Source organism: Leptonotus elevatus, chromosome 3 (assembly GCF_054856555.1).
Source record: "Leptonotus elevatus isolate MCC_2025b chromosome 3, RoL_Lele_1.0, whole genome shotgun sequence".
NCBI lineage: Eukaryota > Metazoa > Chordata > Actinopteri > Syngnathiformes > Syngnathidae > Leptonotus > Leptonotus elevatus.
In genome coordinates, this window is record NC_141241.1 from 10,070,146 (window position 1) to 10,093,981 (window position 23,836).

General features: G+C 41.7%; 3 protein-coding genes across 9 annotated transcripts in view; 2 read left to right on the forward strand and 1 right to left on the reverse strand.

Moving 5' to 3' along the window:
- Positions 1-7,454, forward strand: part of shf (Src homology 2 domain containing F) — an 82,146-nt gene extending 74,692 nt beyond the window's left edge. For all 6 annotated transcript variants that reach the window (XM_086070556.1, XM_086070557.1, XM_086070560.1 and 3 more), the window contains one exon: positions 4,530-7,454. In XM_086070556.1, the coding sequence (XP_085926682.1) occupies positions 4,530-4,716 (187 nt within the window). In that variant the 3' untranslated portion in view covers positions 4,717-7,454. The remainder of the gene's footprint in view (positions 1-4,529) is intronic.
- Positions 7,455-10,588: 3,134 nt separating this feature from the next.
- Positions 10,589-13,229, reverse strand: ubl7b (ubiquitin-like 7b (bone marrow stromal cell-derived)). The gene is made up of 11 exons (XM_086070636.1): positions 13,173-13,229; positions 12,704-12,878; positions 12,464-12,583; positions 12,282-12,367; positions 11,990-12,074; positions 11,865-11,922; positions 11,652-11,794; positions 11,453-11,502; positions 11,192-11,368; positions 10,962-11,075; positions 10,589-10,889 (listed from the first exon to the last, which is right to left on the reverse strand). Exons 1-11 carry the CDS (start codon positions 13,173-13,175, stop codon positions 10,749-10,751), a joined length of 1,152 nt encoding a protein of 383 aa, XP_085926762.1. The 5' UTR covers positions 13,176-13,229; the 3' UTR covers positions 10,589-10,748.
- A 37-nt stretch (positions 13,230-13,266) lies between these two features.
- cd276 (CD276 molecule) overlaps positions 13,267-23,836 on the forward strand; it is a 75,152-nt gene continuing 64,582 nt past the window's right edge. Inside the window, exons 1-2 of one of the 2 annotated variants that reach the window (XM_086070638.1) lie at positions 13,267-13,347; positions 16,125-16,236. In XM_086070638.1, the coding sequence (XP_085926764.1) occupies positions 16,182-16,236 (55 nt within the window). In that variant the 5' untranslated portion in view covers positions 13,267-13,347; positions 16,125-16,181. Of the gene's footprint in view, positions 13,348-13,750; positions 14,003-16,124; positions 16,237-23,836 lie in introns of those variants that run through there. The other variant, XM_086070637.1, reaches the window with a different exon arrangement.

The following is a 23,836-nucleotide window of genomic DNA, read 5'->3' on the forward strand; positions in this document are numbered from 1 at the left end:
TGCACCTGACCACCTCCATCATTTATTATTCTGCCGATCTGACAAAAAAGCATTATACATACTGCAGATGAACGGTGCTTGTGCAAAGGTATCATTGGCTGATTCAACCATTTCTCTGCCATTACAGCCCTCACTTGAAAGTGGCTCGGGACCTTCACCCGGTCTAGCCCCAAGTCATAGGCGGAGAAACACAAAGTGGTGGTGGTTAAAATGTAAATTAGTTTCATAAGCGCGGGATGGCTCGCTCACAGACACATTTTCCAAAATAAGGTGCTAACAAAAATTTTACTTTGTTGTTTTCACATTAGTTGGGTGAGGAGCAACTCCGGAGACCCAACTATTCGTATACAAGCAATTAAAAAGTCAATTTTCCATAATATGTCTCCTTTAAAACTTTTATTTGCCAAACTGCGATCTGTTGATGCTCGAAAGCAGCCAAAGTAATTTCCCAAGGGCTACAGAAAGCGACACGCTTTCAATAACAAGCACAAATTCAATATTTAGCACTAAATGATCAATAGTTGCACATTACACAATCACTATCATAATGCTAGACTTTTGGGGTTAGGAGAAAATTGTAGTAAAACAATCAGACGACCACAATAAAAGTGTTTCAGGTCACTTGCGTTGGCCGAAAAGAGATGAGTTAGCCTTCTGGATCCCGCCGCCGCCATTAATCCACATCGCAAAAGTGTCCAGCTGGACCTCCATAACGAGCCAGCAGCTATTAAAGCGGATATGCAGCCATTGCAGTAACCTGATTTATTTATGGCATTGACGCTGCGGTGGCTGCTGCTCACTGATATTAAAGGTTTGGCATAGGATAACTTGTGTGACCCCCATAAAAGATGCTAGTAAGGTGCAGTGCGGGGAAAATTAAAGTTACATTTCCGACAAGTTCACTTTCACGTTCATACACATAAAAATGTGTTTGGAAGAATGAAGGCCTTACCCGCAGTGGTCACCTTAGCCCTAATAAATGTCGTCTAGCAATTCTATAAATGTGTTTTAAGTGAGAGAGGTGAAACTATTAGCATCATTACGAGAATGCTTCATTCACGCCTCCCGGGGTATATATTTTCTGATTTCACATTACTTGCAGTATTTGCGCAATTTAACATTAAATATCCACATTTCCCTATTAATTTTCAATGGGACAGTCCCACATTCCACGCCCACTTCCATACATACAACTTATCATCATGACCACCTGTCTGATACAGCTCAGTGGCACAGTTGGTGAAGTGGCCAGGAGGTCGCGGGTTCGAATCCCACCTTATGCTTAGTCATGTATACCAACTGACTATCATATCAGGAAATGCATTATAATTTCACTGAAACTATTAAATGCATGCTAGCTTTCAGCATCAGATGACACTTTTCAAAAATAAATACGCCATGAGCCAAACCCCGCTTGGACCACATTTTAGCACTTTAGTAATTTATCTTTCAATTTACTTCATAAGCACATGCATTCAAATCTTAGCATTCAGCTAATAGCTTTCATCTTTTCAGCATTCCCACGCAATTTCTGCAGAAATTGCACTTTGTCTAGTTATTATTATTACTTATTATTATTATTATTACTTATTATTGTTAATATGAAGAAATTAACTAGTTATTATTTTTTAAAAATCACATTGGTTCACGCAAATAATAACATTCGACATTTGGGCCTTTGCTTATTTTGATCAGAAGAAAGCAAACTTGCTCACATTGTCAAATTTCAAATTGCCTTAGTGACTGCTATGGAGTTTTAAGCAAGTCTTCGGAAGGTAGAACAATGTACGGAAAAACACTCTTCAATAATGACTGCTGAATATCCCAGCTAGTGTCTACAGATGGTTAAAAAACAACAACTTCACAATACTTCCGAGAGCCTTCTTCCATAATAATTGGTGCTGCCGGGCGTCCGGCGACATCAGTTCTCGTGAGAGTGCGGTGCGAGTGCGGGTCGGGCCTCCAAACAATCTTTGGACTGATTGGTGCGGCGACATACCGCAGAAGCAGAGGTGACGACGAGTTCACCCCCGCTCGACATGAGGCGAGCTCCCCAGCTGCCGCTGAGATTGAGCGGAAGGCCCAAGGTGAGGATGGTCCGTGTCTCGGGTTGCTGAAAGATGCATGAGGCCGATTGGTGGCACGTGTGTGCGCTGCATTATTGATAAGGAGCCACAAAGCCTTCCCCAGTCCGTTCGCTGACCTGATGGGAAGTGTTTTCTGTCTACGCTGAACCTCCCAACCTCCTCGCTCCTCCCGGACTACTTCTTAATCGCAGGGAAGCCTTTTTAAATCTTACAGAAAGAGGTATCATCACATGTATTAGTACGTACTAGTACTTTGAAGCACATGAACAACAATAGTCTGCGACGGGACGAGTAAAGTACAACAAAGGATTATTTGACATGTTGGAAAAGTAGTCAAAAGGGGTTCAGCAATTTTGTGTTGGTGAATGGTGTCAGAGTAATTGAATTCATGTGAAATGAACCCAGCACATTTGACGCTCAGTAAACTTTTAAAAGGTCATTCCCTCTATTGATGATCATTATCTGTTGACAGACTGTCTTTTTTATTTTGACGTCTTAGATTCTTAACACCCGGATCGTCCTTTTACGGGACGTCGCCGGATGTCAAAGGCAGGGAGATAAGCCGCCATTGCCAAGGACGACTGCACTCAGTGCGAGCGACGGCAGATATTCATCTTGCTTAGACAAACCTTGTGCTCTGTTGCTCTACGGGACAATGTTGTGTATCTACAACCCCAAACGTTGACTGGAAAATCCTCTTTAGGAATTAAGGATTGTGAATTACAGGTTTGTACGGAAGAGGATTAGGGCCAATGAAGAGGGGAAAAAAAGTTGGCAGGATTCTGACTTTATTCTCAGAATTCTGACTTTAAAATTCTGACTTTAAAATAATGACTTTAAAATTCTGACTTTAAAATTCTGACTTTAAAATTCTGACTTTAAAGTCAGAATTCTGAGATTAAAGTCAGAATAGAATAAAGTCTGAATCCTGAGATTAAAGTCAGGATAGAATAAAGTCAGAATTCTGAGAATAAAGTAAAATTCTGACTTTGATTAAAGTGAGAATTTTCTCTTTAGAGTCAGAATCCTGAGATTAAAGTCAGAATCCTGAGATTAAAGACAGAATTCTGAGATTACAGCCAGAATTCTGGGAATATAGTGAGAATTCCAACTTTAAAGTCAGAATTCTCACTTCTGATATTAAAATCATAATAGAATTGTAAGAATTCTGACTTAATTCATAGAATTCTGATTTAAGTCAGAATTCTGAGAATAAAGTCAGAATCCTGCCAACCTTTTTTTTCTCTCTCTTCATTGGCCCTAATCCTCTTCCGTAGGTTTGTGATGAAGACTGACGTTAGGAGTTTGGGTTTGGAGTAGGAGTTAGCACTGTTATCCTTGTTGCTGTCTCTGAAGGACAATATTGTGCGTCAACAACTCCAAACATTTGCTGGAGAATCATCTGAGACTCTAAAAAAAGAAAACAACAAACCCTGAAGTGTTTTTCTGTTTTAAGCGCGTCTCCGTGTAAACTCGCATCCGCCTCCGAGGGACTGATGATTCATCAAAAGCACTTTGTAGCGACTATTTTTAACAAGAGGTCTCCTGGCTGGCGCTCACAGGCTCACAGAAGTGGAGAAAGAGAAAATACAGAAATGTTCCTATTTGAACTCATTAACGACACTCTGGAGACTGAATAACGGGAAAGTCACACAGGTGTTTTAACTTGGCTTGATTCGAGAAATGTTACACAGTGGCCTCGTCTGTCATTGAAGAGTTAACTTACAGGAAGTCATCGAGATGTTGACAGCATTATGTCGTTTTTAGGACACCCACAGATTGAACCCTCTGCTTTTTTTTTTTTCAACACTATTGCTACTTTCTCTTTAGAAAGACACCCGTAGGGTTACACTTACAATAGCAGATGATTAAAGATAGAATTTCGCGTCGCAATTTGCACATTGTCCAGATGGAGAAGAACATGCCCAGGACTTTAAAACTCTGCCTTGTACAATTTTAACCAATATTATTTTTGGGTTTTTTGCAGGAAACGGTGACACCATTGTTCAAACGCGGATTAGTTAGTGCTACGGCCAAAGACTTAGAAGTTATAAGAGTTTACAACAAACATAGTTGGAGACATTAATTGCTAAGACCCATAATCAGATTACTTTGTTTATATTCCCGAACAAGATAAATGGAATAATAAAATTATACTGTGGCCTGACTCCGAATGGTAATTTTCTATTTGCGAGCACAGGATTAGTGAGAAACTGTAAAAGGTATTGATCCGAGTCTGGTGGAAGCACGCAGGGAGCCCCTTCATTTGCTTTTACTGCTCTAGCTTAAGTGATTTATCCTAAGGGTTCATTAGCTTCATCCCCATGTCGGCCGCGTGACGCCTTGCACTTTAAGTACAAGCCTTGCTCGCGTCCCCCAGGTTGCTCAATAACTGTCCTTCCTTGCGTTCATTTTTTATTTTTTTTGTGTGTGTGTCCCCAGGAGCAGCCAGGGCTTCATGCACATGAAGCTGTCCAGGACCAAAGAGAACAAGTACGTCCTGGGTCAGAACAGCTGTCCCTTCGACAGCGTGCCCGACATCATCCACTTCTACTCCAGCCGCAAGCTGCCCATCAAGGGGGCCGAGCACATGTCCCTGCTGTACCCCGTCGCCATCCGGACACTATAGTGTCCCACGAAAAACAATACCCCCGTTATGGAAAGGGAAATCCCAAAACTGCTGATTTTGACTCCACTCACTGGCTGACAGATTCTCACAGATTTGTCATTTATGCAGGAGTTATTTTCGTTTATTTATGACCGACACACACTTACTTCCCTTTTATTTATCACGCCTCTTCATCTGGAAAACTTCGGTTAATGCTAAGGATGGGCACTTGACTAAATTGTTTTGCTTACCGTATAGGTCGCTAAGATTGAGGTCTGTGTAATGTGTGACAATTAACTTATTCACTCCCAGCCATTTTCACTGAAGCAACCCCCTTTGCTCCCGGCTGTTTTACTGGATTTTGACTGATTTTGCAAGGCCCACAGAATATTCTGTTCTATGGCTATAAAAACACGGAACCTACCAAAATAAAGATTAGAGTCTCTTCTTTCATCAGGAAAAAAAGTATAGTTCTATCTGTTTCCGTTTTGCAGAAATTAGCATTAGAATATAACTAAGTTTCATCAATATTCACATTCCTGTTGAAAACACTGGCAAAAAGAACTTGTTGCAACATGGCCCTGGTTGATCTCTTATACTCTGCTGCCACCAGCTGGCCGTTTTTGTAATAACTACCATTGCTTCGTGCATTCTCTTCAGTTCAGAGGCTGCATCAAAGCCTTCTGTATGCTCTAGCAAAAAAAAAAAAAAAAAACATTATGCATATACATATAAATACGTCTTTGGGAGCATGGTAATATTAAAAATAGAACGTACATCGTTTTGTGGAGCAAATGAGTTAAGAAACAAAACAGTGCTTTCTTTTTCAGGCTATTGTCACACATCTCTTAATTGTCACACCCTGTAGGCCTAAGCGGACTTGTCACGTTGACCTTATTTAAGCAGTAAACCAACTGAGACCAAATTTATAGTGCACAATACTTAATAATCCGCTAATTGTTAACATGCCCATCCCTAGTTGATACTCTATGCACGTAGATGTATTGCATAGGGGGGAGGGGAAGAAGTCCGAGTGGGTCCGGTTTCCCCGTTGGTCTCTCTTTCACGTCATCCTCCATTCTCTCCGTCATCCGTCAGCGAGGGGGAGGCGTGTTACACCAATGACAGCGTAAGTGGCAAGACATGCTGGAGAGAGAGCGTGATGGACGGGTCAAGCCATCCAAAAAAGCCGGAGCAGAGGAACTAAACCCCCCTTTTAACCCTGGAGCCGTCCCGCCTCCCCTCCCCGCCACAACGCCTGCATTGTCTACCTCAGAAAATCAATGCCATTCAACCATCTGTCTGCAGATCAATAGGTACAGTGGGACGGCCCGCATCGATCCGCTCTCTGCTTCCTAATTTCCTTAAAATCCTTAAATTCATTTTGGATTAAAAAAAAAAAAGAGTCAGAAAAAAGGGACAATTCAAGCCCGACTTTGATGTGTTTTTGTCACTACGATGCTGTGCGATGTCAAACGTTTGGTTGGAGCCTTATGATGCATGGAGATCAGCTGACTGCAATCCTGCTTTTGAACGATTGTTCCCTGACTGTAATTTATTGGCGGGCTAATTAGCGCCCCACTTTTTTGTCGTGATCGTGTTCTCCGGGGTGACTCCTGTGGTGCTCTACGTTTTGCTCTTCGTGTGTGCTCGTCACGCCTCGGCCCAATTCTTCCTGACCAATCGCAGCGCAGTTTGTCGGAACCCGCGATGAACATTCAAACTGGAACTTTATACATTCACGTGTCCATTACAAAAACTCAAGAACACTGACAGTCCTGTTTAGGACCACCTTAAGAAGGCCAGACACTTCTTCGTGGATTTTACTCACCAAGCACGCTTAGATTTGTACAATTTAGCATAACTAAAGAAGAGAATCGAATTGTATAAAAATAAAAAATAAAATAAATAAAAACACTATCACAGTTTGGCTTTAGCCCCTTATGCTAGCTAGCTAGCTCCCTAGCAGGTAACCGAGCACCCGGGGAGCTCAAATTTTCTCACGTTAAATTAGCATTAGCAATGCTAACAGCAACAGATTCATGGATAATATTGCCCCCCCTAAAATTTCCTATGCTACTCTGCTCATGTTGCCAAATCGAGTTAGCGCTAACGTTCCTAGACGACTGAACTGGCCAGAAACACAATACGAAATCTTCCAATCATTAGCTTTTATTTATCGTCGTTAGCGGAACACTTACATGCACTTAAAGGTGTCGCTTGGTGAGCAAATCGGCAACAAGTGGTCAAGTTGAAGTGTTAGCTGGATCGCCGCTAAGTGTGTGCTATGCAACTGGAGGACTCCTGACTGGTGTTTCAATGGTACCAACCGTCTCATGGGGCCGATGGAAAACGACTCACCTGCTTAAAAAGTCAAACAAGGTGCCGTCGAGGTGAGGACGTCACTGCAGCTTTACTACGACTTAAGTGGACCTATGAGAGAAACAATTTAGAGAAGATGAATGAATGTGGACGTAGGCTCTTAATGGCTGCTGCAAACGGGTGTTATAGTACTAGAGGGGAGGCCTTACTTAGCTTTGGAGGAAATAGACCGCAATCCACGGAGGACACTCTTCACATTTCTCTATGGAAAGCATCTCTTCTGTCTGAAGTGTCTTAAATTGTGTGTGCGAGTGTGAGCGTGCGTGTGCGGCGTCCCCCTCATGGCCAAATGTATATACTGAATGTATTGTAAGCACGGGGGACGCAGAGGCATCTAAGTAAATAAATAAAAAGAAATCGGGTTTATTACAACTAAAGCACAAGTTTTTGTGTGATGCTTTTCTTTTTCTTTTTTTTTACAACAATGCCAGTTGCCATGACTACGCTTCTCTGTAAATAGCAAGCGGCTGCTACATTGTTTGAGTCAAGGACTGCGGCTATTGGTAGCCGCTTGAGAGTTGTGTATTGATCCACTTGGAAACACGATGCTACACTTCACTCATCACACACACACACACACACGCATCAAGTAGACATGTAGCTTCTTGTAGTGCAAATAGTTGAAATATTATGGCAGCATCTGCCACATAAAAAAAAAAAAGCATATCGCTGGCCGAAACCTTGTACCTCCAAAATCGTCACTTTTCTGGAGACCATAAAAACAGCAGGTTTGTTCAACCATCGACGTTTCATCAGCAAATGAGAACAAGCGATTTTCAACACTTAAGATTAGTCAATAATTTGTAAATAAATAAATAAGTAAATAAAAAACTATTATTTTGTTTGTTTTTATTCATTTTTCCTTTCGGACAATCATGTCAACAAGTTAAAAACTGTCGAAACCAAATCTAGCAGGAATTGACGTCATTATCCTCAAACTAAAAAGTAGTCTACTAACTTTAAAAAAAAAAAACAGTACTACTACTGCTTTCTACTATATAAATAAAAACAAAGTAGCAAAGGCTACTAATGAATAAAGCAGAGATTAGCCTACTAGCAAAAAAAACAAAACAATAACTAGCGTACTTTGTTATTTTACGCCGTCTGCAGCTAGGTCGACATTGCAAATTTCCTTACCTAGATAAATAAAGGTTAAATAAATAAATTGTAAAAAAAAGTAGCATACTAAAAAGGAAACAGGAAGTAGCATGGTAACGATAAAAAAAGGGGGGGAAAAAAAGACAAAGTGGCCTACTGACAAACAACCTGGAAGTAATATGTGAACTCACGCACACGAATCGGGAAGTAGCCTGGTAACTAATTTTCAAATACATGTAGTAAATCTAGGAAATAACATGTAATCTACCAGAACAGGAAGTATCCCACGAGCAAACAAGAAGTTGCCCAATAAAACTTGTAACAAGTAAACCAACCAGGAAGAATCCTAATTCCACATGAAACCAGAAAATAGTCTCGTATCAGACAAAAACTAACTTAGTCACTAAGTTGCTGTTGTCATATGAACTAGAAAGCAGCCCGTTAGCTGTTAAATTGGCAAACCAGGAAGTAGCCTGCCGCATGTGTAGTTTCTCAAATGAAATAGATGATAATAACATTCCAAGCTTCTTGTCGGTTTGCATTGCAACTTTTGTCTTGAGCTGTGTTAGCCATCAAAGCAGCATACTGAAAGCAGGCCTGCATCCGTTTCTTATTGCCAGGTTCCATGGTGGTGACTCCTCAGACGTGATCTCCACCTCTTCCATCAAGTCATGAAACACATCACAGGAGCTTTTGTGCGCACAAAAAAAAGAGCCAAGATGGAGGTTATAATACAAAAAAATGTCAGTTGAAAGCAATTGAATGGAGCTTTGAGGGAATAGAAGTGGCCTGCTGTCCACCATTTTACACCCGACATGGTGACAGAAAGCAATCTCAGGTACCAGACGTTATGCTAATGATGCCTCTTTTCACCAGTGTGTCCCCTTTACCCCATCTAGGTGGTCTCGGTAGATGACTATTGTTCTTCTTGTCTGTTCTGCTTAGATTAGAGAAACATTCACAAATCATATGACGGCACTTGCCACATTCACAATCATCTTTTCGACCAGAAAATATCCAGACTAACACTACGGTAGTGGAAATATGGTGCATAAAATTATTTTATTTTGTTTCATTTCATTTCAAATAAACCACTAAGTTTTCCGCTTGGTAAATGGACAAACCAGGAAGTAGTACTAGTACTACCATCATTGCACATTGAAAAGTATGAAGTGCTAACTGAGTGGGTAGTCTTGGGTTAGCTAGCAGGTTACTTCCAGGATGTTTGTTGTTTATTTTACGAATGGTCTTCTTTCTGGTTTGTTAAGTTAACAGGCTACTTCCTGGTTAGCCTGTTAGGCAGTGGTTACTAGTATGAGTAGGCAGAGCGAGTTTTATGTACATCATGTTTTCAGAGTATGGAAATGACCCAGCCTCCGAATAATTATGCTGTTTTTGTCCCAGGACTTAATTTCCAAACAGAGCCAAAGTCAAAGCCAATCAAGTGTAACAATTCAGTTAAGGCAGAAACCGATAGAACTATATTGCCATCTAGTGTAGAAACTTAATATTTGCACATACGGCCCTTTCATTAGGTACATAAGAAGCGAACCTTACTAGTGAAAACGAAGGTTATGAAAAGCTGTCAGTATGAAATGATTCGTTTCATTTTGTAATTCAAATGAATGCTTACAGTTACACTCGGTTCTATACAAATGATTTCGACCACACTAGAATAGACAAAAGTGCATTTTGTGTGCCTTTAATAGTGTTTAGACACTCAATGGTCACTTTATAAGGTATTCCTTGCTTAACAGTCAACATGTCAATACACGTAATGTTTACATTGTTAATCACTTGCCTAATTATTACTTTTCTTGTAATATAGTATCCCCCCTCATAATAACTGTCTTTAATCCTCCTCATTAATTCAATGCAATCAAATTGCAGTGCAATAGTTGGACTGTATTTTTGCTATTTTGTGAAACTTCTCATGTAGCTCATTTATGATTGTTTGCATAAATGTATGATTTTGTCATTCAATTATGCCTTTTTTTCCTTGCAATATTCGTACTGTTTTTGTATATATTTTTTCATTATTGTAGACATTTTCCTTTTTTGCATAATTTTCAGACTTTTCTTAATATTATGTATATGTACACTTTTATTTATACAGTATTCTAGTTTTCCATTTTGACTTGCTTAAAATAATAATAATTTGGCCCAATAGTCCAACTTGTTCTCTTAATTTATTTGTATTATTATTTGTAGTAAAATTACGGCTGCACTTTTAGTATTTCAACTTTATCCTCTAAAGATGACCTTTTTACGTTCAGTGTGACCTTAACAGTACTTTTGTAGCATTCAACTGTCTTATGTTTCATGGTCAATTTTTATGCAAAGCACTTTGTTATGTTGTGGTTTTTAGTGCTACATAACTTAGTTGGGTTGAGGGTACAAAAACAAAAAGGCATTTCCAAAACACTACATTTCCATTTATTTCAAGCACACTGAATGAATAACAAAATATGAGGACATTATGATACAGAACGGTCAATGTCATAATGTGACAACCGAAATCATATGTTGTTCAACCAAAGGTTCCTCGTCCTGGTCCATGAGCAGGTCTGTGTTCAGAGTCCAGGTCCTCCGGCAAAGATGAGCTCCAGGGCGGCCTGGATGTCTCCATCAGTGGCCTGCAGAGCTCGGAGCATCAGTTCCTCGTCCTGGATGCCCATATCTCTGAGCTGTTGCATCTGCGACTGCCAGCGACCCTGAACGCATCACCCGCAAGTTATTTCATTCACCCGTGTCTCAGCGTGCACTTTAACAAAGATATACGTTACCTGCAGGGCGGACATGTTGGTGGCTTGGAGGGCTTGTTGCAGCGCGTGGCTGAAAAGGTCGTTGCTGACGGGGGTCCCTGCCGGCACTGGGGGTCCGCTGCTCGACGACTCGGCCTACGGCCAAGTCAGAATAATATGCTATATTATAGCAAGCTTTATTAGTGTAGTTTAAAATAATCCTAAGAAGAAAAAAAAAAGAGAAAAATACTGCCGTTCTAGTTTGGCTTTACCTGGCTGGCCGTGGTTGGAGTAACTGCGCTGCTTTCGGGTGTGCTAGCGAGGGCTAGCGCCGTAGCTAGCTCGCTCTGTGTGATAGGCCGTGGGCCCGTGGCACCGCTGTGGTTCAGCGATAGCGGCCGTATGCCCACAGAGGCCCCCGCTCTGCTCGAAGGGCCCGCCGGGCTGTCCTGGTACATGCATGGAAAAACAACATTGGTTAAAAATTCATGCTTCAAAAGATATCCGATGCTGATACGCAAGCGAAAACTCACAGACTGGAAGTCTTCATCGTCGTCAGACATGCCCTCGAACATGAAGCCTCCTACCGCAGAAGAACAATTTACAGGTCGATTAAATGTTTAATGAATGTTTCTTTTTTTCAAATCCATCCGCGGTTATGTTGCACTAACATTGTCCTAGCTAGCGCTAATTTTGAGACAGGGATTTACAAGAAGAAATAAATGTACCGACCTGGCATATCACTGTAGGAGCTGGACGAGGCGTTGCGGGAAGAGGAGGCGGCGGCGGCGGCGGATTGCGTGGGCGCGCTTCCTGCCACGGAGTGCAGCACCAGGATGATGGCATTGACAAGGGCCGGGTGAGAGCTGATGAGTCTGCGAGGAACCAATGAGAACTTCATCCTCTGCATATATTCTTGTAAAAACGGCAAAAACAAGCACTCACGTGTCTAACATGTTGGGGTCTGTGAACTGCACGAAGAGGTCTTTGTCTTGCAGCACACCTGGAGCGGATTACAAATGTCAGCATTTGCATTTTCGCACCAATGGAAGAAAAGCATCAAATCTTACCTAGAGCCACTGGGTCGGACCGGAGTCCTGGTGTGGCCACGATGATCTGATCCAGAGACTCTTTGTTGGTCAACATTTTGTACACCTTTGTGGAGAAAAGAGATGTAGAATGAACTGTGCATTTTGTGCAGCAAGCCTAAGATGTCAGTGAGTTCACTTCTTGTGACTCTTCAGCTTTTTCAGTGATCACTGAAGCATAAACTACACCTTTTGCTTTTGAGCTAAATTTAAGATTGAGATTGTGCAGCAGTCAATAAATACATGCATAACGTGTGTTTAAAGTCATTCTCACAGAGTCTCTGTAGGTGGAGTGCAGTGAGTGAAGGGCAGCATGGAGCATTCGGAACTCCCTGGCTGCTGTGGCTCTGTTCACAGGTTCTGGGGAAAATACAAAAAAATATATATATATATTTGAAGCTTTGGCATGAATTCCAATTGAAAAACATCTTAACATATATTTAGAAATAGACACACCTGCAATGCTTTCAGGTTCTGGCCAAGTCTTTTTCAGCACATGCAATGTGGATCCCGGTTGAATCCCGCACGCATCCAGCGTGAAGTCGTCCTTCAGTTTACGCCCACAATGGACCAGCTCTGGAACAACATGCAAACTTGCGGAGATTATTTGAAGAACAAATAGACATGGAGGGGAAAATAAGACACCTGTCCGAGCAGGGTATCTTCTGGTTTCAATCCTTCTACAGTATGTAGTACCTATGAGGTCAGGGTCGGGTATGGAGTCTGGGAGCTGAGCGGCCACAAGCTGCTTTAGGGTGGCAACCCTGTACCCTCCGGGAGAGACGTCCCCTGGCATCATCTCAGGGAAGTGGAAGGTGGATTTGGGCTGATCCAACAGCTTCAGGGACAAGTGCCAGTCTGAGGAAGTCATCTAAAAGGTAGAAGAAAAAAGGAAACAATAAATACACCAGCCAGAACTTCATGTCTTAGCGTAGAATATCCACACTGGTCGTTATTTGCTAGCTATATAATATTTCAGGGCATGAAAAAGCGATGCAACGATAGCAAATATGCAATCACGTCTAGCCGATTTTACTCAGACGTAATTTATAGTTCTCAAAGGTACATTTTAAGCGATTTCACTGTGCTGTGACATGTTTAATTCGATAAAAACAGGACTACAAATTTAATAACTAATCCATGGACATTTTCAGCGCACACTCACCATTTCAATGTTGACACTCGACTCACTTCCTACATTTGAGTCACGTGGTATATGATACGTTTAATGTCAGTGTCCACGTCAGGGAACTTTCACGCACCATCTGTTTTCGCAGTCAAAAGAAAGAAAGAAAGAAAGATCCCTAAGATGTTTATCTAAATGCATCTAAATCTTACATGTAAGTTTTGTATTATGTGTTCTAAGGGTATTATCATATGCACTTAATCGATTTGCCCGCTGTGTTGTTCAGCCGGCGCTGCGTCATGTCTTGGGGAAAAATGTAATTCCAGACAGATGAATCATGGATAGGTTATTTATTTTCATTTAGGTCAGCGGGAATGATCCAACCTTGACAAACTAATGTTCGCCGCAGTTATTGTCCACAAAATGCATACACATTTGCTCTGCTTTATTATTTATACGTTACAAAATATTACTAAATCTCACATACTGTAGTGCTGTATTTAATGACGCTCCGTCAAAATGAGATTTAATGCTAATGAGGCCTTCAGGGACTGCAGTTTTCGATGGCGACACCGTGCGGTTAACCGGGAGTGGGTCGGGACTCGCCCCCTCGAGATGACATCACCACGGGCCAAGCAACAAGGAGTGGTTTAGTGAAAGGAACCAGTTCCAAATCAATGGAACACACCCGCGCACTTTGATGAACCCGACAGATCCATTTTAAGCCATCAAAAACACACCGTTATCTGCTCGCTTAGCGGGAGAAGAGGAGAGGGGGAAAACCACACTGCTCCTGAAGGCAACATTGACTGTACTGGAAAGCCGACGCCGCCACTTTACTACTTTTTTCTCGTCTTTGTCTTACCATGGTAAGAAACTGTCCATCCACTACTTTGCTAGCGTACATTTTGGCAAAAGTTACGACTACAAGACGACTTGAGCGTGCTATTTAAAGCAACAGGCAGAAACGTCATATGTATTTTTTTGTAATATTAACGTATTTTCTTATTTTAGTTTAACGAAAAGTCGTAGCGAATCTATGGTAAGGCTAATAGTAATGTAGCCTTTGTATTATGGACGTGTGGTGCCCCCTGTCGGCAAACTTTAGGGATTACATTTGGGGTCGTAGAAATGGGAATTCCCCTCAAAAACACTTGCTCTGTTCATTTTAAATTAAGTGTATTGTGTGCCTAAAATAGTTTGGAGAGGGATTTTCCTGCTTTATGTTGTTGTTGGTTTTTTTTTATCACATGCTTGTTCAGCAGACAGGTACAACTTCCTGTGGGATGTAGAGGATGTTGTAGTCCCCATCCGGAGAAATTGAGTGGGAAGTCATTCCCGGTGATATCATCCTGTTGTGACTGCGTCCATCCATCCATTTTCTGCAACGTCTATCCTCTTTCGGTTCGTGGGTGGGCTGGAGCCTATCCCAGCTAACTTCAGGAAGACTATATACCCTGGACTGGTTGATGTACATGTAAATTTGAGTTTAGAAGAGTCAGGGAGAGAGAGATTCTCTCATAATGAAAAAGAATAATGTGGGTGAAAAAAAAGCTAATGAATTTATTGTTAAATTTATCTCCATCCAGGAAATGTTCACCAATGTACTGTACATATGCTTAGACAGAACACAGATGACACATTTAAGCATTTCCGTGAACGCTGTCATTTCCCGAAACTTCCTCTGTGGTGTTGTCATAGCATGCCCTACAGATGTGATTTTTTTCCCTGTTAAAAATAATGTTTATTTTGAATCAATTGCTCAAGTACGCGTTTAACCTTCCCCAAGTTGAGAAAGTCCTAAAAAGTTTTCACAAATGAAAGTTAAAAGGCTTTACGCTACCGGCATTGGGGAGCCCCTGAAGTCGGTTAGTCACTTCCTGGTGTCTGGATACCACCAGGCGGAGTCGGCCTGCGGTTTGGTTTAGGGAGTTGGTCCAATTTGTCTTTGTGATCTCCAGAGGACAACTCAAGGAAAATTGGGGGATGTTTTTATTTCCTCCTAGCTATGTGGAGTTGGCTTGGGCAGTCCACTCTAGAGCAAGTGGTGAGCTGCTCTGTTATGGAAACTTTGGTCATGATGAGATTGCAGCCTGACCAACATCCTCCTTACTCAAGTCAGACATTGAGACTTTACACACCCTTTTTCTAACCTTGTTTAGATAAGCCATTTTTTTTGGGAGGGGGGGTGGGGTTGTCTTAAACAAGTGAGCCAGTGATCAGCCTGCCCCTCTGCTCGGCCAATGGCGACTCCGGCTTCCGTTACTATGACTCTGTAGCTACAGTGACCTCATAGGCTGCCGCCTGTCATCTGTACGGCAAGCGTAAGATACATAACGTTGGGCTGGATCTCGCCAGTGAGTGTATGCACAATAGTAACTATTCGTACACAAGTCAATATTCCATACTATGTTTAAAGCCATGAGCAGACTTTTTTTTTTTGAACTCATTCGCTGCCATTGACGTCAAAAATTCAATCTTAATACTATTTCTATTAGATATTTTTTCCACTTTTGTTAACAAGGGCATGACAACCTAGAATTTTTTTTATTGTACATTTACAACAGATACAAAATGTGTGATTAATCGTGAGTTAACTATTGAAGTCATGCGATTAATTATAATTAAAAAATTTAATCGTCTGACTCCCCTAATTTTTAATAATCTTTTCTTTTTTTTAATTAGGGGAGTCAGACGATTACATTTTTTTAATTGTAATTAATCACATGCCTTCACTAGTTAACTCACGATTAACCATGAATTTGATATCTGTTCTAAACGTAAAATAAAAATGTTTTCTAGGTTTTTATACTCTTGTTAACAAAAGTGGAAAACAATTTGAAACTAATGGAAATAGTTCAAATGAATTTTTGACGTCTATAGCCGTCATAGAGTTAAGTGGGTCATCCCTTAGAGTCTAAAACTGTCAACCAAAGAAAAAAAAAGGATGACAAGTAGATTGTTCTAATTGCTGTGTTTTGATCCCTGCAGCGTCTCGCCTGAGGAGTTTTCACGGCATACGAAACCACCCCGGCCGGGATCACCACGATGTCCCCGCTGCTGCCCTTGCTTCTGTCTGCCGTGCAGGCCTTCCGAGCTGTTGGTGGGTGTCAGCTGCGGTAACAATACACCCCTCGAGGCCCATTAGCCTTCTCCCCTTCAAAGTTCTTCCCAGGGCAAAAAAGAAGGCTTGAAATGACACTCAAAGTTACTATAGTTTTCCCAAAATAAAAGCAATAATTTTATTTTGATACAACACAAAAATAATCAGTGCACTTTTTTGTTTACTATTGAGAACCTGAAATCCTGAGCATTTGGACAATGTAAAATAAAAAATATATATATTTAAACGATTCATTGATTATCAAGGATAATTATTGATGAATTTGACAATTGATTATTTGTTCATTAATCAATTAATCATGACACATTTACATATATTTAGTGGCCCCTTGGAGGACTTGACTTGAAGCTGAAATGGCCCTTAATAGGGAAAAGCTTTCAAAATAAACACAAATAACAGACGCTCATATGAATACACTGTGCAGCGTATTTTGAATGGATGGGACATTTGTTTTGGTATGGATCCAGAAAGCTGTTGGGATATTATAGGATATTTTCTCACTTCTCACGGGAGCGAGGCATCTATGAAGATATACAAGTTTGGTGTTTAACCAGATGTCTGCGCTCTACTGATTGCCGCCGGGAGTTTTGCGACGCCCTCAATGAAAACTGCTTTTAGAGCAAATTTCCCCCTCGTTCCCAAGGAGCGGCTGGGTGATGTCGCAATGAAGGATTCATAACTTGAAAGTTTCACTTCTGTACAAGCAAAGAAGTTGGGTCATCATAAAAAAAAGTAACAAATAGTCACAGGCTGGCTTGATAACGTCTCCAGGCACAGTAAATAAAAGAAAGGAGTCGAGCATGTCAAAAAATGGGATCTACACTGCGAAAGTTTTATAACCTTTTCTCTGCTGTTGGTGTAAGTTGGACACATAATGTAAATTAAAATCTCATACCGGCTGATACTGCATGTCAAAATGTGGGCTGAACATCCTTGGACAAAACTGTAAAGTTTAGTAACTTATTTTGGGGGGGGAAACAAACACGATTTTATCCTTTTTCCTATACATGGCCAATTACCCTGAGGTCTGTACCAAATTGATGAAAACATATGACAAATCATTGAGGTAGTAAAACAGGGAGTTTAAAAGACAAAATTCAGTGACCCGTTTCAGTTAGGGTGCCGCGGATCTCCGTACAATCACTTGTTCATTAGGCATCTCTTCTCCCCTGCCACAAATTGAACCATGGGTTGGTTCATTACTGGCGGCGTGGCATGCACATGGAGGAGGAGTAGATGTGGGCGGCTCAAACAATGATTCAGTTTCTCTCCGTTAAATTGAGCACTAAGTGAATTAGTTGGCTGCTGCACATGTCATTCGATGCAAAAAAATCACTGCAGTTGTTGTGGAGATCGTCGAGACCCTCGAGTAATCAAAGGTAACATTAGTAGCTCAATATGATCGTGTTTCTGGACAATAACAAAATGGCCGACAAATTAGACACAAAATCTCATCATGGCTCGTGTTAATCTAACATGCTTATTATTAGTGTTGCATTTTTGCAGTGGTGTCATAGGGAAATATATATTTCTTCTTTTATAAGCAATACTTTCAAGCACATTTCTGAGTGTTTAAAATGTGCCCCATGCTAACCTGTAACTGCTCGAATTCAGCATGCCTTGCTGACAGTGAGGTCGTTAGCTTGTTGGCAGACGGGCTTCTCCGTGTCCCTGGCTGTCGGCCACGTAGGCAGAAAGAATCCCCGATAACACCGCCTGTGTCTTGTTTCTCGGCGAAGAGCTGATGTTGCGATGACGATACAAAGTTTGGGAAAGGCCCAAAGTCATGTAATGGCTGTCAATTTGTTGTACCTCTCTCTGGGCAGCCATTTTCTATACCGCTTATCCCATTGAGGATTGCGGGTCGCTTGAGCCTGTCTGAGCTGACACCGGACAACAGGTGGACAAGACCTAGGACTGGTTGCCAGTCAGTTGCAGGGCACATAGCATCACTGATTCTCTTTGAGCAGTTTCAGCAAGTGGAAGAGTTATTTGTTAATACTTTATTGTTGTTGTTGTTGACCCTCTGTTACATTAGCACAGCCAGCGCTAGCAGTCTTAACACCTTAGCTTACCAATTGTATTTAATACAACATAAATAGTTGACCAGATTTCACTGCAGGAGGGAAGCCTAGGGCTAATTAGAATTAATTAAAGTAATTGGATAGATCTCCCGGGGCGTGAAAATAGTCTGCTCTCGACTGTCTTTACACGCGTGATCGCTGCAAACGCTCCCTTCATGTCGTCCTTTTCACAACACTGAGATTGATTCTGCAAAGAGGGCTCACTTTAAGCTTGCGCATACATTCAATTTTGGGCTTTTACCCTGTATCTATGATTCTCTTGCTAATTTGATTGCGTTCCAGTGAAGGGTCTCATCGAGGGGCCATCTCAACCAAGACTGGTTTTCCTCACAGTGCGTACGCAGTCACGCACGTCATCGTGTCTTGTTGGCCCGAGCGCTACCTCCATTCCTCCTTCCTTTCTCTCCCCTGTGCGTTCATTGAGACAGAGTGCATTACCCAACAAGCACCTCATGATTATTTCAATAAGTAGTCAAAATGCAGGCCTGTGGGACTATTTAAAAATTGATTCGGGTAATATTCAGCGATTGCACTTCTGCAGGGGTTGCGCAGGACCCGGAGCCATGTGTGGTTGACTGCGCTTCTTGTGGCCCGGCGTGAATTGTTCACATGGATGCTGAGCCGTGCTTGGAAACCTTTACAAAAAGCCTCTGCTACTTTGCTGAGGTGGTAGCCCCCCCCCCGACTCTTGAGTGGTGGTGGCAGCACCGACGTAAGGATGTAAGGCCATTACAAAGACAATACAGTAAACCCGTTATAGTCCCAAGGGATGGGGACCGAGCTCCGCCGCGTAGAACAAAAAACGGCGAGTCGTTACCACCCTCAAATGTTTATAGTTGCTTACATTTCATTCAAACGCGACTTCATTTTGAAAATAAATGATCGTTAATAGCCACTGAGCAGAACACTTGAAGGGGAAGTCAACCCAAAATGTATTTATTTTTTGACAATAATATGTTCTAGCAAAATTCAGCTGTTTTTATCCATCTCAGGGCGCGGCCATTTTGCCACTTGCTGTCGACTGAAGATGACATCAATGTTACTCAGGTCTCAACACCTGCTTTCTGATGCTGAGCTGTGATTGGTTGTTACCTGAGACCTGAGCAACATTGATGTCATGTTCAGTCGACAGCAAGTGGCAAAATGGCTGCCCCCTCAGATGGATAAAAATGACTGGATTTTGCTTCATAACTCATATTCCACAAATGTACTATTAATCAGAATGTCATGTTTAGACTAATGAGGTCACATATAACATATATTGTCAAGAAATTTTTAAGGTTGACCTCCACTTTAAGACAAAAGAAGTATTTTAATCACGATGTATCACTTTGACTTACTTCCTTGACACCAAGTACTACTTTTTTTTTTTTGTAAGGACTTTGGCGCCATCTTGTAGCATCTTAGGGTGTCTCAGAAAGATTTTCAGCAAAACAGCAGGTGACTGGTTCAAAAGGGGGAAAATAGTTAACTGAATAGTGAACCCACATTTATGCTCATAGATAGATAGGTAGCCTGCCTTTCAGTATGATGCAATGCCAAAGCAAGCTAGCTGTTAAATTGTAAGAAAAATATATACAACATCCTGTGAAGGGAAATCAAGGAAGCCTTTACCGCCGTGCTGCTTCTCTTCTTCATCCTTTAAGTTTTCTGTCCTCAAGTGAGAGCTGACCTTGTGACCGTTCGTCTACCTTGTCAGCGAGCCCCTTTTCCTTTCTTTTTTTTTTCATTTGTGAAACCGCAGCTCATCAAAAGGCTTTCGGTGTCTGCGGACTTGTAAGCCAGAGGCTCACTCTTATCTGACTGCCCGGGCCCATTAGCGGGTTATTGACAGGATATGAGATGGCTCGCATCAAGGAAGGAGGCAAGAGGAGGCGACGGTGGACAGCGAGGAAAGAAAGAAAGGAAGATGGAGAGAGAAGGGGGGAGAAAGGAAGATAGAGAGAGAAGGGGGGAGAAAGGAAGATAGAGAGATTTAAAAGAAAAAAAACAGTACAAAAGAATGTCCTGTCCTGATTTATGACTCTGCGGGAAATAAGCAAGTCTGAGTCCTTATCTAGGTGATCACCTGGATGTCTGCCAGGCGAGGACTCTCCTTTGTGACTTCCTGGGAACAAACATAAGAAAAAAGGAGATTGTATTCAGAGCTTGATGTTGAAAGTGACCCCTTTAATGCGCATAGGCTTAGTTTGAGGATGTGATGATGTGTTGGGCCGGGATCACGCAGTCATCCACGTGGCCCCCACACTGCACAGCGACCAGGCTGCATCACTGTCACTCCAACGCTACCCCCAACTCTGAGTAAGATGATCGACACGTGCTGAAATCAAAAGCTCACTTTTCCTTTCAGAAGTTTAGCAGGTCTTGGCTGTGTCGTAAAAATAATCAGTATGAAAGGGCTCGCGCATCCTTTGAGTTCAGCCATTTGATGTTCAGGTCCGTGCAAAACACTCAGAATAAATATTTGTTGGGCTGCAATCTCACAAGTCGACACCAGGGGCCAGTATTGCACAAGCATAGTCACAAAACAACCACTCTTCTCACTCCGGGACCTTGATTTTCACCTGGTCGGTGAGTTGCATCCCACTTAACAGAATACTAACCAAACAAATGTGTTTTTTAAAACATGCATCTGATCCCTTTAAATACAAACACATATAATCACATGAACAAAGTGCATTAAAGAACATGTTATTAACAAACTGTTTAAACTGAAGTAAACAGTACAAACTTGTAGAGGTTCATGGCAAAAAAATTCTACTCTACTCGACTCTACCTGACCCACTTGGAATGGGTCTGTGTGACGCACAATTTATCACTTGTCTACAGCCTTAAGTTGTATCCCATTTAGAATGCCAAGTTAATAGTTTCACCTTTTCATCTTATTGCACTGCTCATTCACAAACTCATACTAATGCTGTGCCATTGGCTTTTGTGAGAATTACCCTTTAAATGTGTGTGCACACTGCGATTAGCAGATTGCTGCAATCATTGTGTAAATATTGCTGTCCAGGTATTGAACGATAGTTATTAGTTTTTAAGACTGTGAGACACCAGAAAATATGAAAGTTCAAGTCTGTTGCAGTAGTAGTATTGCAGTCGCTATAGAAAAGGAACAGATGAGTGGAAATAATCTATGAAATAAATAAGAAAACAAAATGAGGCCTAATTATTCTTCTGTGATGAAGTTAAAAAACTTAAATCGGACTATTTTTACAGTGGTCAACTTTGTAAGGCTCCACTACACCATTCAATCGTGGTTACCTTTTTGCATGCAGAGCCCGACACTGAGAACATTTGTTATTTGCGGCGTGTTTGTCAACGTGACCGATGTCAGTCACGCTGACAGGAAGCTCTTTGCTCCACTGCAGCTCTCTTACAGCTTCTCCATTGTAGTGTCAAGAGTTCCTTGTGTCCAACTCCTCACCCCGTGTTGCTACGGTCCTGTCAGTAGTCAAGCAGGTGTGGAATATCAATGTGGTCTCTGGCCTTTGGGGCTATGGAGGTTGTGTGTGAGTGCGTGCGTGTGCAAGGCTGTTTGATTGTATTGGTACAAATACTACTGATACATGACAATGACGGTGCATTTTCATCTGTGGTTACAAAACTGAATATAATTTGAATTCATTTACCCAACATCAGTCTCTTTGTCATCGAGATCACTGGTAAAGTAGACCAGTGTTTTTCCCAACCTTAACTGAGCCAAGGCCCATACTTAAAAAATCTTACCGCTTACAAATGTGTTACAAAAAGTGATTGCGCTGTAATAATGATGATTTTGTCTCAATTTAATGACATATTGACTAAACCAGTGTGAAATTGGGGCCTGTTTATTTGAACACAATTATTCTGTTGCATGTAGAGCTAATTCACACTTGCTGAAAAACACGTCACCAATTTGATCATAATGGTATATATAGTATACTTAGACAGCACTTTATCTCACTTAAATGTTGTCCAAAGTGCTTTCCCAAGCCTCATATTCACTTTTTTTTTTTTTTTTAAACCATATTAAAGTGTACCGAGACTATGTGGTTGCAGCCACTTCAACCTACAGAAAGTTTTTTCTCTTTAGTTTGAAATAACTTACCAGTACTTTAACCACTATGATCCCTTGCCGTGCACTGGTCAAAAGCAGAATGTGTTTTTGTTTTCCCGATTTTGGTAAAGTTTTAAATACATCCGTGTTTGGATGTACCAGCTAGCTAGCTAGCTAGCTAGCTCGCGCTGAGCTAACCTGGGAGAGTTCGTCTCCAAGTTTCCAAACATTGGGTAAATATGGACAAGAAGTATTATAGGACACCTGGTTGGTTACCGTGGTTATCACGCCGACAGGAAGTATATGATTATGCACCTATTATGCCACATAGCTCTAATTTAATCATACTATGATCAATGGTAGTATCAAATTAAATGATCTATGCTAGTAGCTATTGCTTCCACAATTTCTATTACTGCCATCGAGTTGGTCCTTTCAGTTAGAAGCTAAGATATGCCTGAAATGTCTTGGATGAAATTTGAACAAATCAGGGGAACTATAAGGGGTGAAAACTCAATGTTAAAAGCATGATGTCATGATATTTGTGAGGGATCAGGTTTGTACTACCTAACCAGCATGCCGAATGACCACTGCGATGTACCTCTGCCGGTGTATATTGCCAACTGTCTCACACAGTTTATGACACCAATCCTTTGGACAACCACACTAAAAACGTCTTTTTCGCCATTTTGTTTTATGAGATAACTCGTCAGAAACGTCTCCGGCGACAATGTGCATAAAACATCCCAGTTGGTGCGCGCCCATGCTGATTAGCACACTGCGGTTAAATGCTCTGCTCGCACCCACACTTGCCTCGAGCCTCCTTTCCCATTATCATCATAGGCCTAGATAGCAGCTTGCCAACACCTGACAAAAGCACTGTTATTGTAGGAAGGTGTTTGAAAGTGTCACGGTGATGGTTAGTCTTGAAATTAGAGTGGAGAGCGGTGTGAAGATCATTTAAAGACTTTTTTCCCCCCCTTTCCTAGTCAGCGCTCGCCGCTAAGCAGGGCCGGCTGCCAGCGGCCGCCAAAGGCTTAAATGAGTTTATTTCATGTCGGCTGTGAAAGTGCCCGTCTCTGTCACGTAGGCACTCAAACAGAGCTGAGGCCCATAAACACAAAGTGCAGCGTGTAAATCCCGGCCGGCTGACGTCTCCCAGCCTGCCCTCGATGGCTGCTCAGCATGTCTTTATAGAGAGGGCAGGAGAGGAGAATCCTTACTTCCCCTCTGGGAAGACCCCACTGGCAATACTACTAGGTTTACCACCAACCCACCTCTCCCCTCAGCAAATACTGCTACTTTCTTGAGGAGAGGACACCCAATTTCTCCCCTACGGCTGGGTACACACATAAAGACAATCGGGCTGTTTTTGTTCCTATTTTGCATCTTCCCGACCAAGGACGTCAAACGCTTGACCATCCTATATCTGTTAACTCATTCAAACCCAAAAAAG